General features: G+C 37.9%; 1 protein-coding gene across 1 annotated transcript in view; it reads right to left on the reverse strand.

Moving 5' to 3' along the window:
• ITGBL1 (integrin subunit beta like 1) overlaps positions 1–18,504 on the reverse strand; it is a 234,985-nt gene extending 216,481 nt beyond the window's left edge. Inside the window, exons 1-2 of the mRNA XM_066234693.1 lie at positions 18,230–18,504; positions 17,076–17,293 (exon numbers count right to left, since the gene is read on the reverse strand). Coding sequence (XP_066090790.1) covers positions 17,076–17,293; positions 18,230–18,327 — 316 coding nt within the window. The 5' untranslated portion in view covers positions 18,328–18,504. The remainder of the gene's footprint in view (positions 1–17,075; positions 17,294–18,229) is intronic.
• Positions 18,505–18,840: the final 336 nt, after the last annotated feature.

Here is an 18,840-nt window from a genome sequence, read left to right on the forward strand (position 1 = left end):
ATCCCGGTCGGGCGCATGCGGGAGTCTGTCTGACTGTCTCTCCCTGTTTCCAGCTTCAGAAAAATGAAAAAAAAAAAAAAAAAGAAGACTCTGTACATAGTAGCTGTTCACTAAGTGTATCTTACTTCAAATGCTATAGCAAAATACCATAGACTGGGTGGCTTAAACAACAGAAATTTATTTCTCAAATAGAGGCAAAAAGTCCAAGAAGCGATCTGATTATTGGAGAGGGCCCTCCTTCTGGCTTAGAAACAGCTGCCTCCATAATCTTAGATGGCAGAGAAAGAGCAAGCTCTCCCATCTCTTTCTCTTATTATAGGGGCACCTTCCCATCATGGAAATTCCACCCACATGACCTCATGTAACCCTATTTACCTCCCAAGGGCCCCACCTCTAAATGTCATAATATTTGGGTATAGGACTTCATATGAATTTGAGAGAGACCCAACTTTCAGTCTATAACAAAGTGTTAGTGATAGATACGTGAATTCCAAACTGTCCTCTTGATGCTCATCTGTCAGACCTCACCCTTACTGGACTATCGCCCCTGAGACAGAAGAATTCCAAGAAGCTGGCAAGCCCCCCAAAAAGGAGCATTCTGGACATACCAGCCTCAGTATCCCCTCAGGCTCTCTCAAACACTATATAATTTGCCCCTAGTCTGTAACCAGTGCTCTCTGACCTGGGAGAAGTGCCTGGCAGGGTTCCTTTCTTCCTTTCAATAAATTCTGGTCTTTCAGAATCCCATGGATTCCAATAGTTAGCTAACTTGAATAAAAATCAATCACCCTTGTAGGGCGTCAGCTGGGCGTGTGGATGTCCTGGGTTCCATTCCCAGTCAGGGCACACAGGAGAAGCACACATCTGCTTCTCCACCCCTCCCCTCTCATTTCTCTCTCTCTTCCCCCCCTCCCTCTCTCTCTCTCTCTCTCTCTCTCTTCATCTCCCCTCTTGCAGCCAAGGCTCGATTAGAGAGAGTTGGCCCCGGACACTGAGGTTGGCTCCATGGCTACTGCCTCAGGTGCTAAAAAAAGGGGAAATGGCTCTGGTTGCAAGGAAGCAGATGGGCAGAGCATCGCTCTCTAGCGGGCTTGCCGGGTAGATCCCCAGCGGGAGCATATGGGAGTCTCTGTCTGCCTCCCCTACTCTCACTAAAATAAAATACATTTAAAAAATTACCTTTATTGTATGCTCCCATCATTGCAAAAAACTCTTAAGACACTTTTGCGACAAAGTCTAAAATGAAAATATTTTGTTTTTCACTTGTTCTAAAAGTTAGCTATTCTCATACCTAGACTTTAGTCCATCTCCCTATAGTTTCTATTTTTTCACCAATGAATCAAACTGAATCCTATTTTATCAGCATGCATCAGTATTTCAGTGTCCTTTGATATCAGTGACCTCATCCCTAGCAGTGTGAAAAAAACACAAAAGTGCATAACTTCCTTCACTCAGAATGGATCTCATCAAATGTTACACAAAAGCACGTTATTCTAACATTTCTAACATTCTAACATTCTACATTCTAAATTCACACTTTTCAGAAAACAAGGCTCTTTCTTTTTGTTACAGGACGTGATGGCACAGACTTGCATTTACAAGGAATTACTCTATACAGTGTCATTCAAGTGTGATATTTTATTTAAAATATTATCTAATTTTTTACAATCCCTGTAATAGGTCACCTTACCTTATTTTATTTAAGGACACTGTAACATGGTTTTTCATCTTCCAGTGAGAAACAGGCTCAGAAGAGGTAAAATAAACTGTTCAGTGTTGCCCAGCCAGTCCAAGACAAGACAAGATGTTATCTGTCATTATATATATATACATATATATATATATATATATATTTAGCTCAGAAGCCCATATATATTAACTACACCGTGTAGTCTTTTCAAATCACATGCCTAAACATTGAAGTGGAACTAAAATATATTGAACACCTCCTATATGTCATGTGTTTAATTAAATGAGAAAGGTTCTACAAAAGTTTAAATAAGTGGGGGTTGGGGGAAACATTTTGTCATTTCAAAGCAGTGTGCAATTTATACCTCCAAAAAAGTAGAATTTGATTCCTACTTTGGAACATGATTTTTACTTGTTTGTTTAATATCTGTAATCTCATTGATGACTTATAAAAATCCTATAAGAAAGATCCATCATTATTACTTTTGTCAGAACATAATAATGCTTATGTCAAAAAGTAGTAGTGGGGCTACTATGAATAATATATTCATATTCTCAATGCTTAGGCACACGACATATGCACTTTTATTAAAAGTCTTAGTCTTCAGGTTATAGGTTAGGAAACTTGTCTGTTGGGGTCAGCAGCTTTTACATTCTGACACAGCTCTCACAAGGTAGAATTAAGAGTCAGATAAATATTCCTGGTTACAATGCCTGTGACCTGGAATCCCCACCAGTGTCAGTTCCTGAGGGCTTCCCTATTTTACAGTGAACATGGGAAAACTGAACAGGCATATGTCCTTAACCTACCTAAAAGTAAAGGAATAAACTCGGCTCCTTGTGGGATGCCATCCACTCTTGTAAATCAAGATATAGAATCAGTAGAATGTGTATGTTAAACTAAAAACTAAACTCCCTTTAAAATGACAATAAAAAAATGTGCTGATTGCTCTGGAAAAACCATGCCTTCTCACAAGGAAAGCGATGATTCATTTGAGTCCAGCCTCATTTGGAATTGTACATACCACCAAATGCCAGGGCTGGCTCTTTGGTTTGACAGGCATGGCTTGTATTATCTCAACATCCTTTAGGAAATATCAATATTTTCATTTACTGGGAGCCCCATCAACTTCCTCCTCTGTCTCTTCTGTTTCATTAGCAGCTGAGGCCCACTTGATCTTCACCTCAGAACCCCAGTATCTCTACTATCACCACGTCCTGGGCCTCAACCTTTCTGCATGGCTGTGCAAAGCTCTCCATCTGTGCCCTGGACATAAACCTAGTTAACACTTCATCTATCTTCTTAGGCACCATTTGAATTAGGAAGGTTAACCCTACTTTCCAACCTAAATGAACTGTAAGGATATGTAATATTTTTTCTTTCAGTTTTATTTTGTATTGGTTTCAGGTGTATGGCTTAGTGGTTAGTGTTAATCTTAATCCGGAGGGACCTGAAACATTGAAGACACGAACAAAGTCCACCGATTACACATCAAAGCTTTATTATCTAGCTTGGCCAAGCGGCGGCAATTCCAACAGTGGTCTGAGGGAGAGCGCGCGCCGACCCTTTGTTCTACTTAGTTTTTATAGTTTTGTAAGTGGGAAGTACAGAAGCAAAAATTGTAATTAGGAGCCCTTTACCACTATTGGTTATAGTCATATGTCCTTTAACATGATAGGATCATGTTCAATTTGCAAGCCATACATCCTTTTTGGAGAAAACAAAATTTACAAATCAACACAATGGTATAAAGATGTTTCTTTACATATTAAAAGGCATTCCTATATTTTCTAGTGTTCATCCGCCATCTCTCTGTCCAGAGTCACACGTATTAACCACATGCATTTACACAGGAGAGGTAGTTTCCATGGGGACAAATGCCTGCGAATGGCTCATTGCTATAAGAAAAGGTTTATTTTGGCTTTTCTCTCCCTGTACCTGGCTAGCCATTCACCGCTTTGCATTTACAATACAATGCCAAGGGCCATCCTGGTCATGCCAATCACACAGTACAGAGACTATTTCTCACAATTTCTCTGCACACCTTAACCCAAATTTATAAAATGTTCTTCAAGCTTCCCAAAATATTAATATTAATTCTGCAGCTTTTGGTACTTTACAACACCTGCGGGTGAGGTGGCACAGTGGCTCCTCAGTTAGAAAATCACAAGCTTTGCATACTGTTCTCTATGTATGGTGCCAGTTGGGGTACTGGGAATATCAAGGGGAGTACTATGTAAAGCTTTGTTTTACAACCACCTGTTGGTGGACTGGTCTGCCCAATTTCATGTGGGTTCACAAGAGTTAACCACCCTGATGTTGTATAAAGATTATAGAACCAATGGTCTTAGTTTAATTTATTTATGCTCACGGTGATTTCTGCCTTAGCAGTCCCCGAAATAATTTTCCTATTTCCAGGGTCCCCAAGTATAAAACAGTTGAAAACCACCAATATAAAATAAATTCAATTTATAAGCTAAGATTGGATATATTTCTAGGAGTGTCCCACATTTATTTCCTTGAAAAGTATACAAATTTCTTACTTAGGCCAGTCTGAGCATTCAATTACCTGGGACAAAGATCAAAGAAACACATCTATGAAATGCATTTCTTCAGAAGAGGGACTTAGAAACTAATGATAGGAAAACACCACAGCTAATTCTTATGTTCATCCAAGCTTGAAAAACACAACAGAAGTAATTTAACTACACATAAAATATTTATGTTAAAAGAATGCTTTTGCAAGTATAATTATAATTGCAAATTTATCTATATTTTTCACTGCCAACTTTTCAACAATTACAACCATATTTTTAAATCATCTTTATTTTCTCCTTTTAGCAACATTGGCATAAACCTCCAACATGGGCCTTCTGTTTTAACAAAAGAGTTGGTAACATGGCAGGTTTGGTATTGTTTTGGGTCGCAGTACAAGGACAAGTTGTTATCAACAGGCTCCACATAATTTCTTGTGCTCCTCAGATGTGTCCCAGCAACTGACCTGACCTGGCTCAAAATTAGCTTGAGCAATTTGACAGGATAACAACACCTGCCTTGGAGCTACACCTACGCATTTCCTTTGTGAAACATAATGTGCTCAAAGAATACAGTAAACCGGGGCATTTTGACCTAATGAAGATATAGTCACAAAATATAAGATAGCTTATTAAAATCACGGGGAGTGCCTGAAAGCAATAAAACAAATTCAAGATTTATGAAGACGTATTATCAAGAAAGCTTTATTATAAAATATTGATATTAAGAATGTATTTAGAGAGTTCTTTACATAGGTTGATATTTTTTTCCCCATTTGACTGAGGTCATTAAGAAAGCATTCAAAGAAGAAAAAACTTACACTTGAATTCTACAGTATAGTCATGTTTCTTTTTCTGTGTGTAAAAGTAACCTAAATAGAATGTGGAATACTGGGTGTGCTTATGTCCCTTATAGTGCTAAATAAATGTGCAATGATTGAATAAATGAATAGTAATATAGCCACAGAGAAGAGCAATTAGCATGAATGGTTAAAATTATCATTATTTTACAATATTAAACATGACATTAAAATAGCTTATGAAATTTTAAAGCTGCAAAGGGTCTACTCTTCTAAAACATGAAACCCATGTTGCATATCTGCACTATTTACCATTTTCCCTTACTTCTCAAATGTTTGTTATCCCATTTACCTAATTTCCTGCTTTTCTCTAATATCTCATCCCTGATTTCTGCTTTCTTTGCAGTCACTTGCACTCTCTATATACTGACCCACTGTAGTTACCATTTCTAGTTATCTTCATTTCTTGGTGTAAATCCAGATTTCTATCTGGTATCAAACAGTTTGAGGTGAAATCATTTCTCTTGTCCACTAGATACACTGAATCACAAGGTATATCTAAAGCTGTCATTGGCCACCATGTGAAGCCGGAAAATGGGGCAATCCCAGGGGTAGCAGAGCCCACTATTATATCGTGGTTGTAACCTTTGAGCTCTATATTGAGTTGCACCCAAAGATAGATTCAGTCCTAGACCACTGATGCTCAAATTTTATTATGCATCAGAGCAACCCAGGAGGGCTTGTTAAAGCTGATGGCTGAGCCCCTCAGTCGGACTTTCTCGTTTAGTAAATCAGGTTGGGGCTTCAGAAATTGGATTTCTTACAAGACCCCAATTGATGCTGGCTCAAGAACCACATTTTGGAAACTGCTGTTCTTAAATTTCAATTTGGTAATTTTTAAAGCATATTTGGGTTCAGTTTTCTATTACTTAGACCCTCCAAAAATGTCCTACCCAGTGCACCTAAGTATCTCAGGCACACCCACCACAAAATAAGCCTAAATTACTCCATCTTATTTAGTATTAATACATTTAAAGGTATGAAGGGAAGTCATAAGAAAATTACTACACAGAATTAATAGATTTCATAGCATACTTAGGATTTTTACCTACTTCATGATATACTATAATTAAATTTCATACCATCTTGTAATATACTATTGGAGATACACACACACACACACACACACACACATACAAAACCAGACACACAAAAGTAATGCTTAGATTTATTTTCCTTAGAAAAAAAAGTTAAGTTTCTGGTATTTTCATAAAGAATTTCATCACTGATTACTTTAGATTGAAGTTATTTTTACATAATGAATATAATTAAGGCACATTTTATTTTATTTTGAGTACAGTAAAAATAACACTATATTCAAGAGTTGTAACTAGTGTTTGATTAACATACAACCTATAATTTCATTTCTCATTCCTCTTTCACAACTCTAATGATAAATGGTTACCTATAGCTAAAGAGTCAAAGTGTCCTAGACATCCCAATAAAAATAAATATGCATTTAAATAACTATAAACTTATCTGGATGTGATATATGAGAGAAGATGAGTTAAGCTCAGGAGTTGTTAACTTCTAAAAAACCTTTTCTGCTCCTAGAACATGCTAATCATGTGATAAATTGGCAAAGAAGGCAAAATTGGCAGCTGATATATTCTTTGGCCACCACTGGGCCACCTTTAGAGGGCTGTATTATGAACTCCATATATCTTCCTCTACTCTCTGGGGTGGGAGATATTCGAATGAGAAAAGGTACCAGAGCTTAGCACCAGAGCAGGGCAGGGGGTCTCTACATATGCAGGGACTTAATCCTTTCATTTCAAATCATGAATAGACCCCAAGTGTCTCTATGGTAAGGGTGGGAGGTTGTAGAACTCAACTATAGGAAAACCAATATGACCATAACAGTTCACATTTTCTCATTAAGTCTTGCCCCTACTTCCTCAGTCCAGGTTCCAACCCCTGTCATTTCCATCATATAACAATGTAATTAGCATTATTCCTTCCCTTTTGTTTCTATGGTCAACAACATCATTCAGAATCTTATTAGTTTTCACTCTTGGCTATTATAAAAGCTTTCTCATTGTACTCTCTATTTAAAGACTTTTCTCTTTCCACTTATCCTAAGATCAACATCCCTGAAACCTCTATCTGAAAAAGCAAATTCGCTGCTCACCATTACCTGCCAAGAACTGTTCAGAGTCACTTTCTGGCTTTGAAAAGCTTCCTATAAGCTGCTCCCACTTATCTCTGCAGGCTTCTCTCAGATAACCCCTCAGAAAGAAGCCATTGACTGAAACAAGCAAGACTACTTCCCAAGGTGCTTCACCTTCAAATTTTGCTTATTTTCACCCTCTGACTAAAATGCCAAGCCTTTCATATACACTAGTTAATATCTTACTCATATTCAAAACAGCTCAAACTCCTCATGTGTGAGGTACTTTGTACCTCTTTTACTGCAGTGTACTAAAATTTAAACCTATTATGACATTTTCCAAGAAAAATCATCATCTTTAATTTTTATAACCCCTAAAGCTACCAATGCAGGGTCTGATCCATAGCAGTTGCTTAATAAATAGCTGGTGATTGAACAATGATATAATAATTGTACACATACACTACCAATATGTACATCTCTTATTTTATATTTATATATAAGTCCTTGGATCTTCATATATGAGAAAGCAGTTCATTTTCAGAATTTCAACTCTTAAAAATAGTGACTACTTTATACAACCTTTCTAATAATTATACACATATTTTTGTCAAAAATATTTATACTTGTATGGACTGCCAATAAAATTAAGCATTTTAAATTTCATAATCAAGCAAATGTTATGAAAAATTAGTCCCGAAAGAACCTAGAATTCTCATTAGAAGACAGGAAATATATTGTAAATTTAGTTAATTAACAACATAGAAAGAAGTGTTGTCAATTAGCTTGCAGTGGTTGACTGGCCAACGAATAGTTGTGTTGACAGTTCACACAATTTAAAACTGCCTACATTCTTCTTTATTATAAACTGAATTAAATTTTATTGCTTAAAATCAGAAAAACAAATCTAAATACCAAATATGTAGACTGATTTCAATGTTTTCTTGAAATTCACAGAAGATAAAAAAATTTAAAAGTAGCTTATTAAAGAAACCAAACATATTATCTACATAAAATATCTTTTTAAGGTAGAAAAAGAATAAAAATTAAAGAGAGTAATTTAACAAAAGGTAGATAAATATCTTACTGAATGTGCATATAAAAAAATTATTGAACCTGTCTCATGACATGTATCAATAATTTGGTTTTCACCAAACTGCTGTTTTATGGAATTTAGAACATGCATTTATACAAAGATTAGTTGGAAGGTGCCATCAAATGACAGTGAGTAAATGCAAGTACAGTGGAGATGAACACTTGCCCTTTCGCCTATAGAACATCAAGTCTATATTTAGAAAATTCATTTTTTTAAGATTGAGATGAATTCCTTCTTGTATATAAGCTCTGGATATATTTTTAGTTTTAGTTTTCTTGCCCCCTCATAAAAACTTTCAGGATGCCAATATAATTTTTATGTAATTAATTTAGTAACACTTAAAAACAAAATATATTTACCTCCAAAATAAATTTAAGTGTCAGTTAGATATTTACAATCACATCAATCAACTAATTTCACCAAAGAGCCACCATATTTGAATGTCTATGTTAAATCTTGTGGCTGATAGAATTATTGCTGTCAACAATTTAACTCCCTTCTGCCATGCCACCTTGCAGAGTACAAGAAGAAGGCAGAGGACAGATATCAGGGTGGGCCATGTGGTTCCTTTTGCCTAATGGTATTTCCATATAAAGTACAGGTTATACAAAGATCTAAGAAACATCAAGTATTTCCTCTCATGTCACGACCAAAAGAATGACACACCCAACTTCAAGGCATTAAGTAAACTCTTGTGACAACAATCAAAATTATTCAGTTTTCTGTGGGCACCTTTCTCCCCTCACTGTGCATTTGTGTTCATTGGCATCACTTTATTCCCAAAAAGACTATACATATATTAAAAATTACATGTATTTGAATTTCTAGATTTCATATTACAAATAGTCTTTCTATAGCACAAAAGATAATCTTTAATATGATTGATACATAATAGCCAAATATGTAATATACAAAATAACACTGGTTAATATTCATGAAATTAATAAATGTATATATTTGACTCTCTTACAAGGAAAATCAAAGGTCATGGAAGAGTTTCTCCCATTGTTGACTCTGGAGAATCTTTATTTGGATAATAATTGGTTCTAAATGCAATCACTCTAAAAATTTTAGTTATAGCAGAGAAAAATGCTCTTTGTTGGGACGACAAGTAATTTAAGTTCCAGTGATTTCTGTTATCTGGACTTCTTTTGATGCTAAATGAATACCCACTATTGAGTTTTGTTGTGCCCACTATTTGAGTTTTGTTGTGCACTTCTCTGACATAAGACAGAAAAACAAGGGTCCAAATCTACTTTCCCATGAAAAAAATCAACATAATGTATATTTTTAAATGTAAAAATGAGGTTCCTAAAAGTATGTCCTCATTTCAGGACTTCAAATTCATGAAAATATTTTCCCTAGATATGAGATTTTTTTTCTTTTTTAAGATTTTATTTACTTATTTTAGAGAGGAGGAAGAGAGAGAGAGAAAGGGGAGAAAAACAGGAAGCATCAACTTCTATATGTGCCTTGACCAAGCAAGCCTAGGGTTTCGAACTAGCAACCTCAGCATCAATACTTTATCCACTGTGCCACCAAGGTCAGGCAAACAAGCGATTTCAGAACAACTTTAATATGCCTGAAGAGAAGCCATCCTAGAATTACTTAGTATGATAGTTGGAGAATAATAATTTTGACTACCTCTTAACAGTTGTATAATAATTAAAATGTTATATGTACAAAAGTATATATTTTCCAGCAAAGCATACTCAAATATAAGCAGATATTTTCCTATTATTTTTTGTGTCTCTAACGCAGCATTCATTTTAAGGTTCAAATTCATGCAAGCAGCAACTGAGATGTCTATCTGGTGCATAGCTAATAAATCAAATATTTTCTTTCTTGAAACAAATGAATTATTTTCATGTCAAAACCATTCTTGGAGTTTATATAAATAATGGTATTGACCAAGAAAGCAACGAAAAAAGTCTGTAACTTGTCATTTTGTTTTGGCAAGGAAAATACTTAAATGGACAAGTCACCTTGTTTAGAAAAATAATCAGATTTGTTTAATAATTTGTACAGCACAAAGGGATAGCTTTGGAAGTGTAGTAGTAAACAATTAAGAACTACATTTACCATGTTTTGATTTTCTGATGTCGGCTCCTTACCACCACAATTGACTAAATCACAAATGTACAGTTAGTGCTTTGCCAAAAGAGAAGTTTATAAGCAAAACCAAAACTCACTGGCCTCTTTTTAAAAATATTTTTAGCCTGTCATTCCCTAGGAAGTATGCAGATACAATAATAAAACAGGAAACTAGAGTGGGAAACTTTCACTTGGAATAATTTGATATCTGAACTAGGGATTATGTATACAGTTAAGATGATAGGGCTCTTGGCATAGACAATTATCTTACCTCACAAGTTAGGTCTGGAGTGACACAAGGTCAAGTCAGTGAGCAACCTGATAAAAGGTCTTATTTTTCTTTTCCCTTTACAAAGCTGTCATTCTTCTACCCAGCCTTAAGTAAGACGATTTAGAGCTGACAGAAGAATGAGTTCTATTACAAAATATAGTTTCTTATTTGCCAGGAAATGTGATCCTTGAAGAGACAAAGCACTCTTTTCCAAAGAAAATGAGATCTGCAACCTTCTTGCAGCTTTCTATCCTTATCAATGTAAGAGTTAATGGAATATAACTTGAGAATTTACCTGGGTGGGGGCCTAAAAATGTCATGGAAAATCCCGTGGTACTCTCAGCACCACTAATACTACCCTTCTCCTCTTCTCAGATGTGTCTCCTGACCGTGAATCCCACACCAGTTTTGAAATCTAAATTTCTCTATGAAAAAAGGCTTCAGATTTCCCAGTTCCACCTGATTTGACGTTTCCCTCTGATGTAAACCTAGAAGAAGATGCAGTATAGAAGGAAAAATACTTTTGGAGAGTAAGTAAGTATCTTAGGACCAAGTATAAAGCTAGGGTAAGAGAGGTGCATCATAAATAAACATAGTAATTCAAATAACTTACTAATCACTTCTATGTTTTGACATTACTACTATCCTTATTTGATACTATTATTGTCCCCATTTCATAAATAAGAAAATGGAAGTTGTGCATTTTTGAGTAACTCACTCCACAGTTGGCAAGTGATAATGTCAAGCACTGAACCTAGACAACTGCTGGGCTGTACATCATTCTTCATGATCTCTACCAGAAACCCAATGCTCTTTACAAGCAACAGTGTAGGAGAGACTAGGGCCAGGGCAAATCATTAGATTATGAGGATAAACTCTGAAAAAAAGGAAAGGACTCAATACTTGCATCCTGAATGTAGCATAAGAACAGCCAGGTATTAACAAAGTTGGAACCTCTCTTCCTCACCATTCACACATCATGGCATCCCTCTTGTACGTTACAGTATGGTGGCTGTGTTTGGAAGAACAAGGGCCTCAAAGATGTCCACATCCTTGAATTGGTAAATATGTTATCTTACATAGCAAAGGGGACTTTGTTGATGTGATTAAGATTACGGATCTTCAGATAGGAAGAGTATACTGAACTATCTGGTTGGGCCATATCTAATCACACGAGTGTTTATAGTGCAGCGCATTTCCAGGCGTGAGAGAGGACATGACAATGGAAGAAGCTCAGAGAGATGGCATCATGAGAAGGATCTGACATCTGTTTCTGAGATGTAGGGGTGTACATGCAAGGACCCAAGAGAGGCATCTAGGAAATCAGGAAGATTTCCCCAGCTGAAAGCCAGCAAGGAAACAAAGGACATCAGTCTATAATTGCATACAACTAAGTCTTCTCAACATTGAATTCCAATGAAATGGATTCTTTCTGAGAATCTCCAGAAAGGAAGAAAACCAGCCAACACCTTAGCTTGGGGGACCCCCCACTAGACATCTCACATATAATACTGTAAGAAAATACCTTTATGTTGTTTAAGTCACCAGGTTTGTGGTAATTTGTTATAGCAGCAATAATAAAATTACAAGAGAAAGAACTTAGGAAATGTCTTGTCTTACTTCATAGCTCCTCAGACAGGAATTCTTCAGACAAAGGATCTGGGATCTCTGGTTCTATGATATTAATCATCCACCTCCAAACACTGAGCATCATGAGTCACAGGTCAGATTTAACAATCTGAGTCTGAGGCCCAGAGAGCTGAGCATTTTTTTTCCCCGCAAGGGTTATGATACCAAGAGACATCAGTGTCAACTTTAGCATTATGTCTCAAAATATGTTGAAGAAGTTTGAGAACTTTATGAAGGAGGTTTATGCTTTGCAAATTTAAAAATTATAACAAATAATTCTGCTCCCATATATTCCCCTCTTTCTGGAGAAACTTTACTTCAAAAAATAACTGCTGAACTTATCACACTGACACTATTTGATCTACATCCCATGATATTATAAATATGCTCCTCTGGGCTATTAAGGCATGGAAATGACTTAACCCAAAGCCAACATATTTTGGTCTCTATGGTGGAGCTGCAGAGTGGTTTCCAAATAAAGCAGTACAGTTGAGAGAAAATGGTGTGCAGAACTGGCACTTTCCTGGGGATGAAAACCTTTCAATTTTATCTGTCACTTGGGGTAAGACAAGATACATTTACCTAAAATGGATGACCCTAGGGGAGTGGAGCTCAAACAAGAAGCTTGCATGAAGTGAGTTGAGTTATTCATGGGTGACTCCTGAATGTGTTCTACAAAACTACAGGAAATATTAGGACCATGATGAAAACCATGAAAGGTGAAAATCAGAGTCTGTCTGTTCAACACCTTCTTTTACTGGGGATGGTATTAAAGAGCAGGTTTCAACAGTGTTTAAAGTTCATCCATTCTAACTATGGTCTCTCCTGGTGGACTACAATTTTTTTTTAGTTTATTCATTTTTAGATACAGACAAAAAGAGAGAGAGAGAAATATCGATTTGTTGTTCCACTTATTTCATGCATTCATTGATTGTCTCTTGTATGTGCCCTGACCAGGGATCAAACCCGTAACTTTGGTGTATCAGAATGATGATGCTCTAACCAACTGAACTACCCAGCCAGGGAGATTGGACTATAATTTAAACTTAGTTCTTGCCTATCAAGTGTCTACCCCCAATCTGCTGTGCCCTCAGGCACCACATTTCTTTTCATGAGTTCAAACACTAATCGTGGTTCCCAAGTTCAATCACTTCATGGCTCCTATAGCCTGTTTAACATCCAGATTTAAAGTCCTATACAATATGTTCATTTCTAACTCTTTTTGTTTTTTTTAAGAGGAAGGTTTATTATGTGATGTTAAGTCAGTACTTTCTTTTTTTAATTTATTTATTCATTTTATTAGAGAGGAGAGGGAGAGACAGAGAGAGAGAGAGAGAGGAGAGACAGAGAGAGAGAAAGGGGGAGGAGCTGGAAGCATCAACTCCCATATGTGCCTTGACCAGGCAAGTCCAGGGTTTCGAACCGGCGACCTCAGCATTTCCAGGTCGATGCTTTATCCACTGCACCACCACAGGTCAGGCCATTTCTAACTCTCAATATATCTTCTACCACTTTCCCACAGCCCTAAGATCCAGCCAAGCCAAACACAGAACTCCTCATTATTCCCTCAAAACATCTTCATACTTTCTTGCCTTTAAATATTTCCTTGAACTTTTTTTCACTCAGAATTCCAACAGTCTACCTTTTGGATTAAAAACCTCCCTAAACTTAAAGATGTAAGTCCTACCACATCCTTAAGAACTTCTAACCACAATACCACAATATTTAATTTCTGCCTTAAAGAAACCCTCATAAAAATTTGTAGAAATTATATTCTGCATTGCATTATGGGTATTTGGTATTTCTTTTGACCTCCTTACTCAATAGGAAGTTCTCTTCACCTTTATATCCCCTTCAATAGCAGAGATACAATACTTCATACATGTTTGTTAAATTGAATTCAGTTAGCTCTTCCCAGTTATTAAAACTGAAATTCTTTTAAGTGAGATATATATATATCAAAAGTGATTAAAGAAGATTTTCAAGAAACCAATATTTTATTTAAGTGAAATCATAGCTGTTCAGGGGGCTTTCCAGGGATGCCTAGTAATAGTAACTACAAGTTTGTTTTTATGTAACCAAACATTTTACTCTTCTCCAAGACATATTTCACCAAAATTAGGTTACTCATTATTAGACCATAACACCCACAGGAACAACTGCTGGGCCAAGCTTTATGCCACTGAATTCTAAGGAAGATGCATGTGACAACAAGTGGACACTGGAAGAAACAGACCACTGGTGACCTTGTAAACGTAATTACTTTCAACTAGCTCAAACTAAAATAAGTATGTTTCTTGTGATTCACAGTATTAGAATCCCAATGGACTTAATTTTAAAAGGGCATGATGTATCTAATACAGCTGCTCTGAGGCTGGGCCAAAATAGCTATCCTTGCTCGACCTTTTGAGCTTTGGATCAATAACAACCGGCCCAGACTATGCTAAGAAAAGGCAATTGCTTTTACTGAGTCAACTGCCCACAAATAAAAAGCTAATCTATCTATCTATCTATCTATCTATCTATCTATTTATCTATCTATCTATTATCTATCTATCTAATCTATCTATTCATCTATCCATCCACCCATCCATCTATCCATCCATCTACCTATCCAAACTAGTTCACTTTTTATGCATTGCTGGATTAATATTATGTTATATACATCTACATATCTGTAAAGTGGGATAATAACTGTGCTATACCACTTTACAGATGATGAAATCAAGTTTACGTAGCTGCTGCCCAAGTTCACACAGCCAATTTAAATCCTGGAAAATTTCCTCCGGAACCCAAAGTCTTAACCATTCTAGAAAATACAGACAGGGGCTTATCAGAGAGGTGAAGACTCAGGTGCACATAAAAACATAAAAAATTATCTGCTATGTTTCTAAATGATTAGCTAGCTACAATATTGAAAGTACTTTTTGAAGATGAAGTTGAGCAGCTAAATTTAAAGCACAGAAGCAGTGGCCGAGTTGGCCAGGCAGCACGATGGGCTGTGTGGAAGGATGTCCTCATGGACCAGGCAAACACAGAACATTTGCAGGGGCAGATTCTGCACCAGGTCCTGGAGCATAGACTTCCAAGGGTTTCAGTCAGGAGGATGAGAATGGAGAACAAACACAGTTATTTCATTCGGCCTTGACATGAAGAGAAGCAGTTTGCCTTCTGCAAGAATGCACACATAAGCCAACAAAACCATGGGTGACTCAGTGCTGCATTTTGTATCAGGAAGGAAGGAATGCAGTGACTAAGATGTTAAGGGTAAACAGCACATCACTTTCCATGGGGGATAAACAAGAGCACTGTATATCACAGCACTCCCTCTGTGTAATTTTAACAAGAACCAGAGAAGCTTCCTCAATTAGAGAAGTTTTATCTAATGACCCCCATATCTAATTTCACTGGCTGAAGATTGCATCTCACCTCATCTTTCCCAGTGAAAGAACGGCACAAAACACCCTTTCAAAAATGTACTCAGAACTCATGATATTGAAGAGGCCTTGCCAGAAGCAACAAAATCCAGGGAAGCGAGGTAGAGGTTAAATTTGAAATGAAATGTTAGATAATACTTAGCTTTCGGACCAAAGAGCTGCCCTTAATACGACAGTTTTGGGGAGGGATAAGTTTAAATAACAAGTTGTGGCAATTACTATTTTTAAAGGGTTCAGCTGTAGCCTTCACAGGATAAACAAACCACGTAGAAGCACCTGTGCCCCTATGAATTACTTACGTGACTATTTTTTTCCACTGCCAAACAGCCCCACGTATTAAGTATTCAGTCTGTGCTCTTCTGGGCCCAGTTGCCAAGAAAAAAAAATTGCTGTAAACCCATTCTTGATCTCTATATGTTAGTGTTGGACCCTTTATTCTTAGCTACATTGTGGGTAAATAAGTTGTGATTTTTTTTCCTACAAATATGCCAAACTCTGGGTGGAATACATTGTGTTGTCTTTTTACTAATAGAATGCCTGGGTCATTCACAATGACCTTGGCCTTAAGTAAATGGGATTTTTAGGTGAAATTGGTAGAGGTTGGGGTGTTCTCTAAGAAATACCTTGATACTTTACAAAATCAGGGCCTAAATCACTCCTTAAAAATGTGCAAGGAAATGAATTTATCTTCATTTCCACCCTTACAAAATACCAAGTTTCACTGCAGCTAGAAATTTTAAGCAACTAAAACAATACAAAAGTGATCGCTTCCAAGTAAATATAAGCTTGTGTATTTTTTCCTTGTCACAGTTCCTGATATGCACTTACATCTGTGAACTATATCTTAAGTTGTGAGGGCAATCCAGAGATCAAAGACACAAACTGCCCCCCAGAATTTAGGACAATAATATTTCCCCATATTGCCTTAGTAAAAATAAAAGGCGGGCTTATTTCTGCAGATATTATGATTAAAGTTAGTGTTTGGGGTCGAGGAGCTCAGCAAAATAACTCCGTTGGTGAGAATGTTGGGAGGTTTAGTTTGTAATAAGAAACTAAAATAAAGACAAATGAGAGTTATAATTAAGTAAATGAATTTTACAAATATCATTTCTACTTAATAATTGACAAATATTATTTCCTTCTAGGGTGAAGGAAAGTGTTACAATATATGATTCCAGAATTGACGAGCTACAGAATACCTTCGCTGAAGGCAACAGTGTCCTTCATGGATATGTGAGCGGAGGTCCGGCCCTAGCCTTCTCTCCCCAGGCAAACGGCAGCAACGCCAGCAGGCAGTGTTTCCCAGTTGCCTGGGCGCAGGTGTGTCACAGAAGGAGACAGCGTCTTTCCTTACCTGCACAGGTCTTCCCATCGTAGGTCTCGCACACCCACTCGTGGCACTCACACAGAGGCCCGAAGTACACGCCCGGCTCACTCACATGACAGATGCAGACCCCGCAATCGCACCGGCCCCTGCTGTGGCACAGAGCGCTCCCTGGGGGCTGCCCCGGCGCCCGGCACCGTCGCTCGGACTCTGCTCGGGACAGCCTGCACGTGGACCCGGGCCCGCTTCTGCATGGGGAGACAAACCACAGAGGGGCCATGGTCAAGCACAGACACTGTTCCTACTGCTCAGAGCCCAAGTTTCCCTCCAACGTCCACCCAGATGGAGACATAGATGTCCTACCTAAAGTCATACATTTCCCTGGGGGCCAGTTCCCTCTAGAAGTCTGTGTTAGCCTAGGCAAGTGGCACCACCCACAGGCTATCACCTGAGAAATGACCATAACCAAAATGTCTAGTGATGACCTGCCCATCAAGGAATAGGACCCTCTTCCAATTGGACAGAGGTGATACAGCTCTGCTCTGTGAAATTTTGTCCCTGAATCTTATATGTACATGTAGGTTAAATACAAATTAATCCAAAGTATGACACTTAGCCAACTTTTCAGTTCTTTTTGAAAAGTCCTATTACTAACTATCTGATGGCCAGGGGCAGTTATTTTATGAAAAAGAAGAGATGACTACATAGAAAGAGCTATACATGCTATGAGCAGAGGGTAAAACGCTTTGTAAAGTTGCACTAAGCAGTGCTTATAAACATTATAAACTATACTTTTTAAAAGTTGAGCTTTGCAGTGTGCCTCAAAATCGCTTTAAGAATATCATACAAAATGTAATACAAGCCTATGAAATAATTCAGCTTTATAGCTACGAAAACATATAGATGCACATAGATGGAACCACCTTTAACTCATGGCAGAAATCCTCCTGATATGTATAAGCATAGGAAAAAAAATTATTTATTTATTCGGTGATTCAATTTTTCCAAAGTACAAGCAAAAGGCAACACACCGCATAGATAGAAAGAAAGGAACAGGAACAGGTTGAAAACAGTTTATCCTGTGTCCAACTTCGCTAACTGCTGTTGGCTTAGGGCAGCCATCCTGCTTGAGCCTTGCCACACAAAGCAGGGCAGGTCTGTCCCGAATAACAAACCAAACTTACCTCAGAGATGGCGAGAAGCTTTGAGGAACAGCTGACAGCCCCGCGAAGAGGAGGGAGGACGCCAGCAGCAAGAAGTTCCTGAAACCTGCGGGACGCATGCTGAGCTCCAGAGCTGTGGAGGCGAGCTGTGCTTCTGCAAGGTGGGGCTCACGGGGGGGGGGGTGTCTGCGCTGCCGGAGGGCGAGGTGCTTCCAGCAGACCGCCGGGCAGACGGACCCACAGACCCTCAGCGGCGCAGGTCCCGGGCTCTACCCCGAGCTGCAAGTGCGTTGATGAGCTGCCTGTGAGGATTTGGGCAGAGGCAGCGCTCTGGGCGGGGTGCTGGTGCCAAACCCCTCAAGTGGAGAGTCCAGGCAGGGAAGTAATTAGAAACAGTTGTACAAGCAGATGGGTTATTTTGACATGAGAAAAGAAATGTCCTGTTCACAGATTTGAGAAATCGTTTCTTTCTTCAAGTACAGGCCACAGAAATATTTGACTGCAGTATATTTGGGCTGGCTAATATTGAAGGGATAGATAAAATAATATGCAAGATATGAGGGTAAGGGGGAGGCTGGGGATGTCAGCTCGAACAGTTGGGTAAGGAGTTATTCATCACATGCCTTTTCAGA

This window comes from Saccopteryx bilineata, chromosome 6 (genome assembly GCF_036850765.1).
Source record: "Saccopteryx bilineata isolate mSacBil1 chromosome 6, mSacBil1_pri_phased_curated, whole genome shotgun sequence".
Lineage (NCBI taxonomy): Eukaryota > Metazoa > Chordata > Mammalia > Chiroptera > Emballonuridae > Saccopteryx > Saccopteryx bilineata.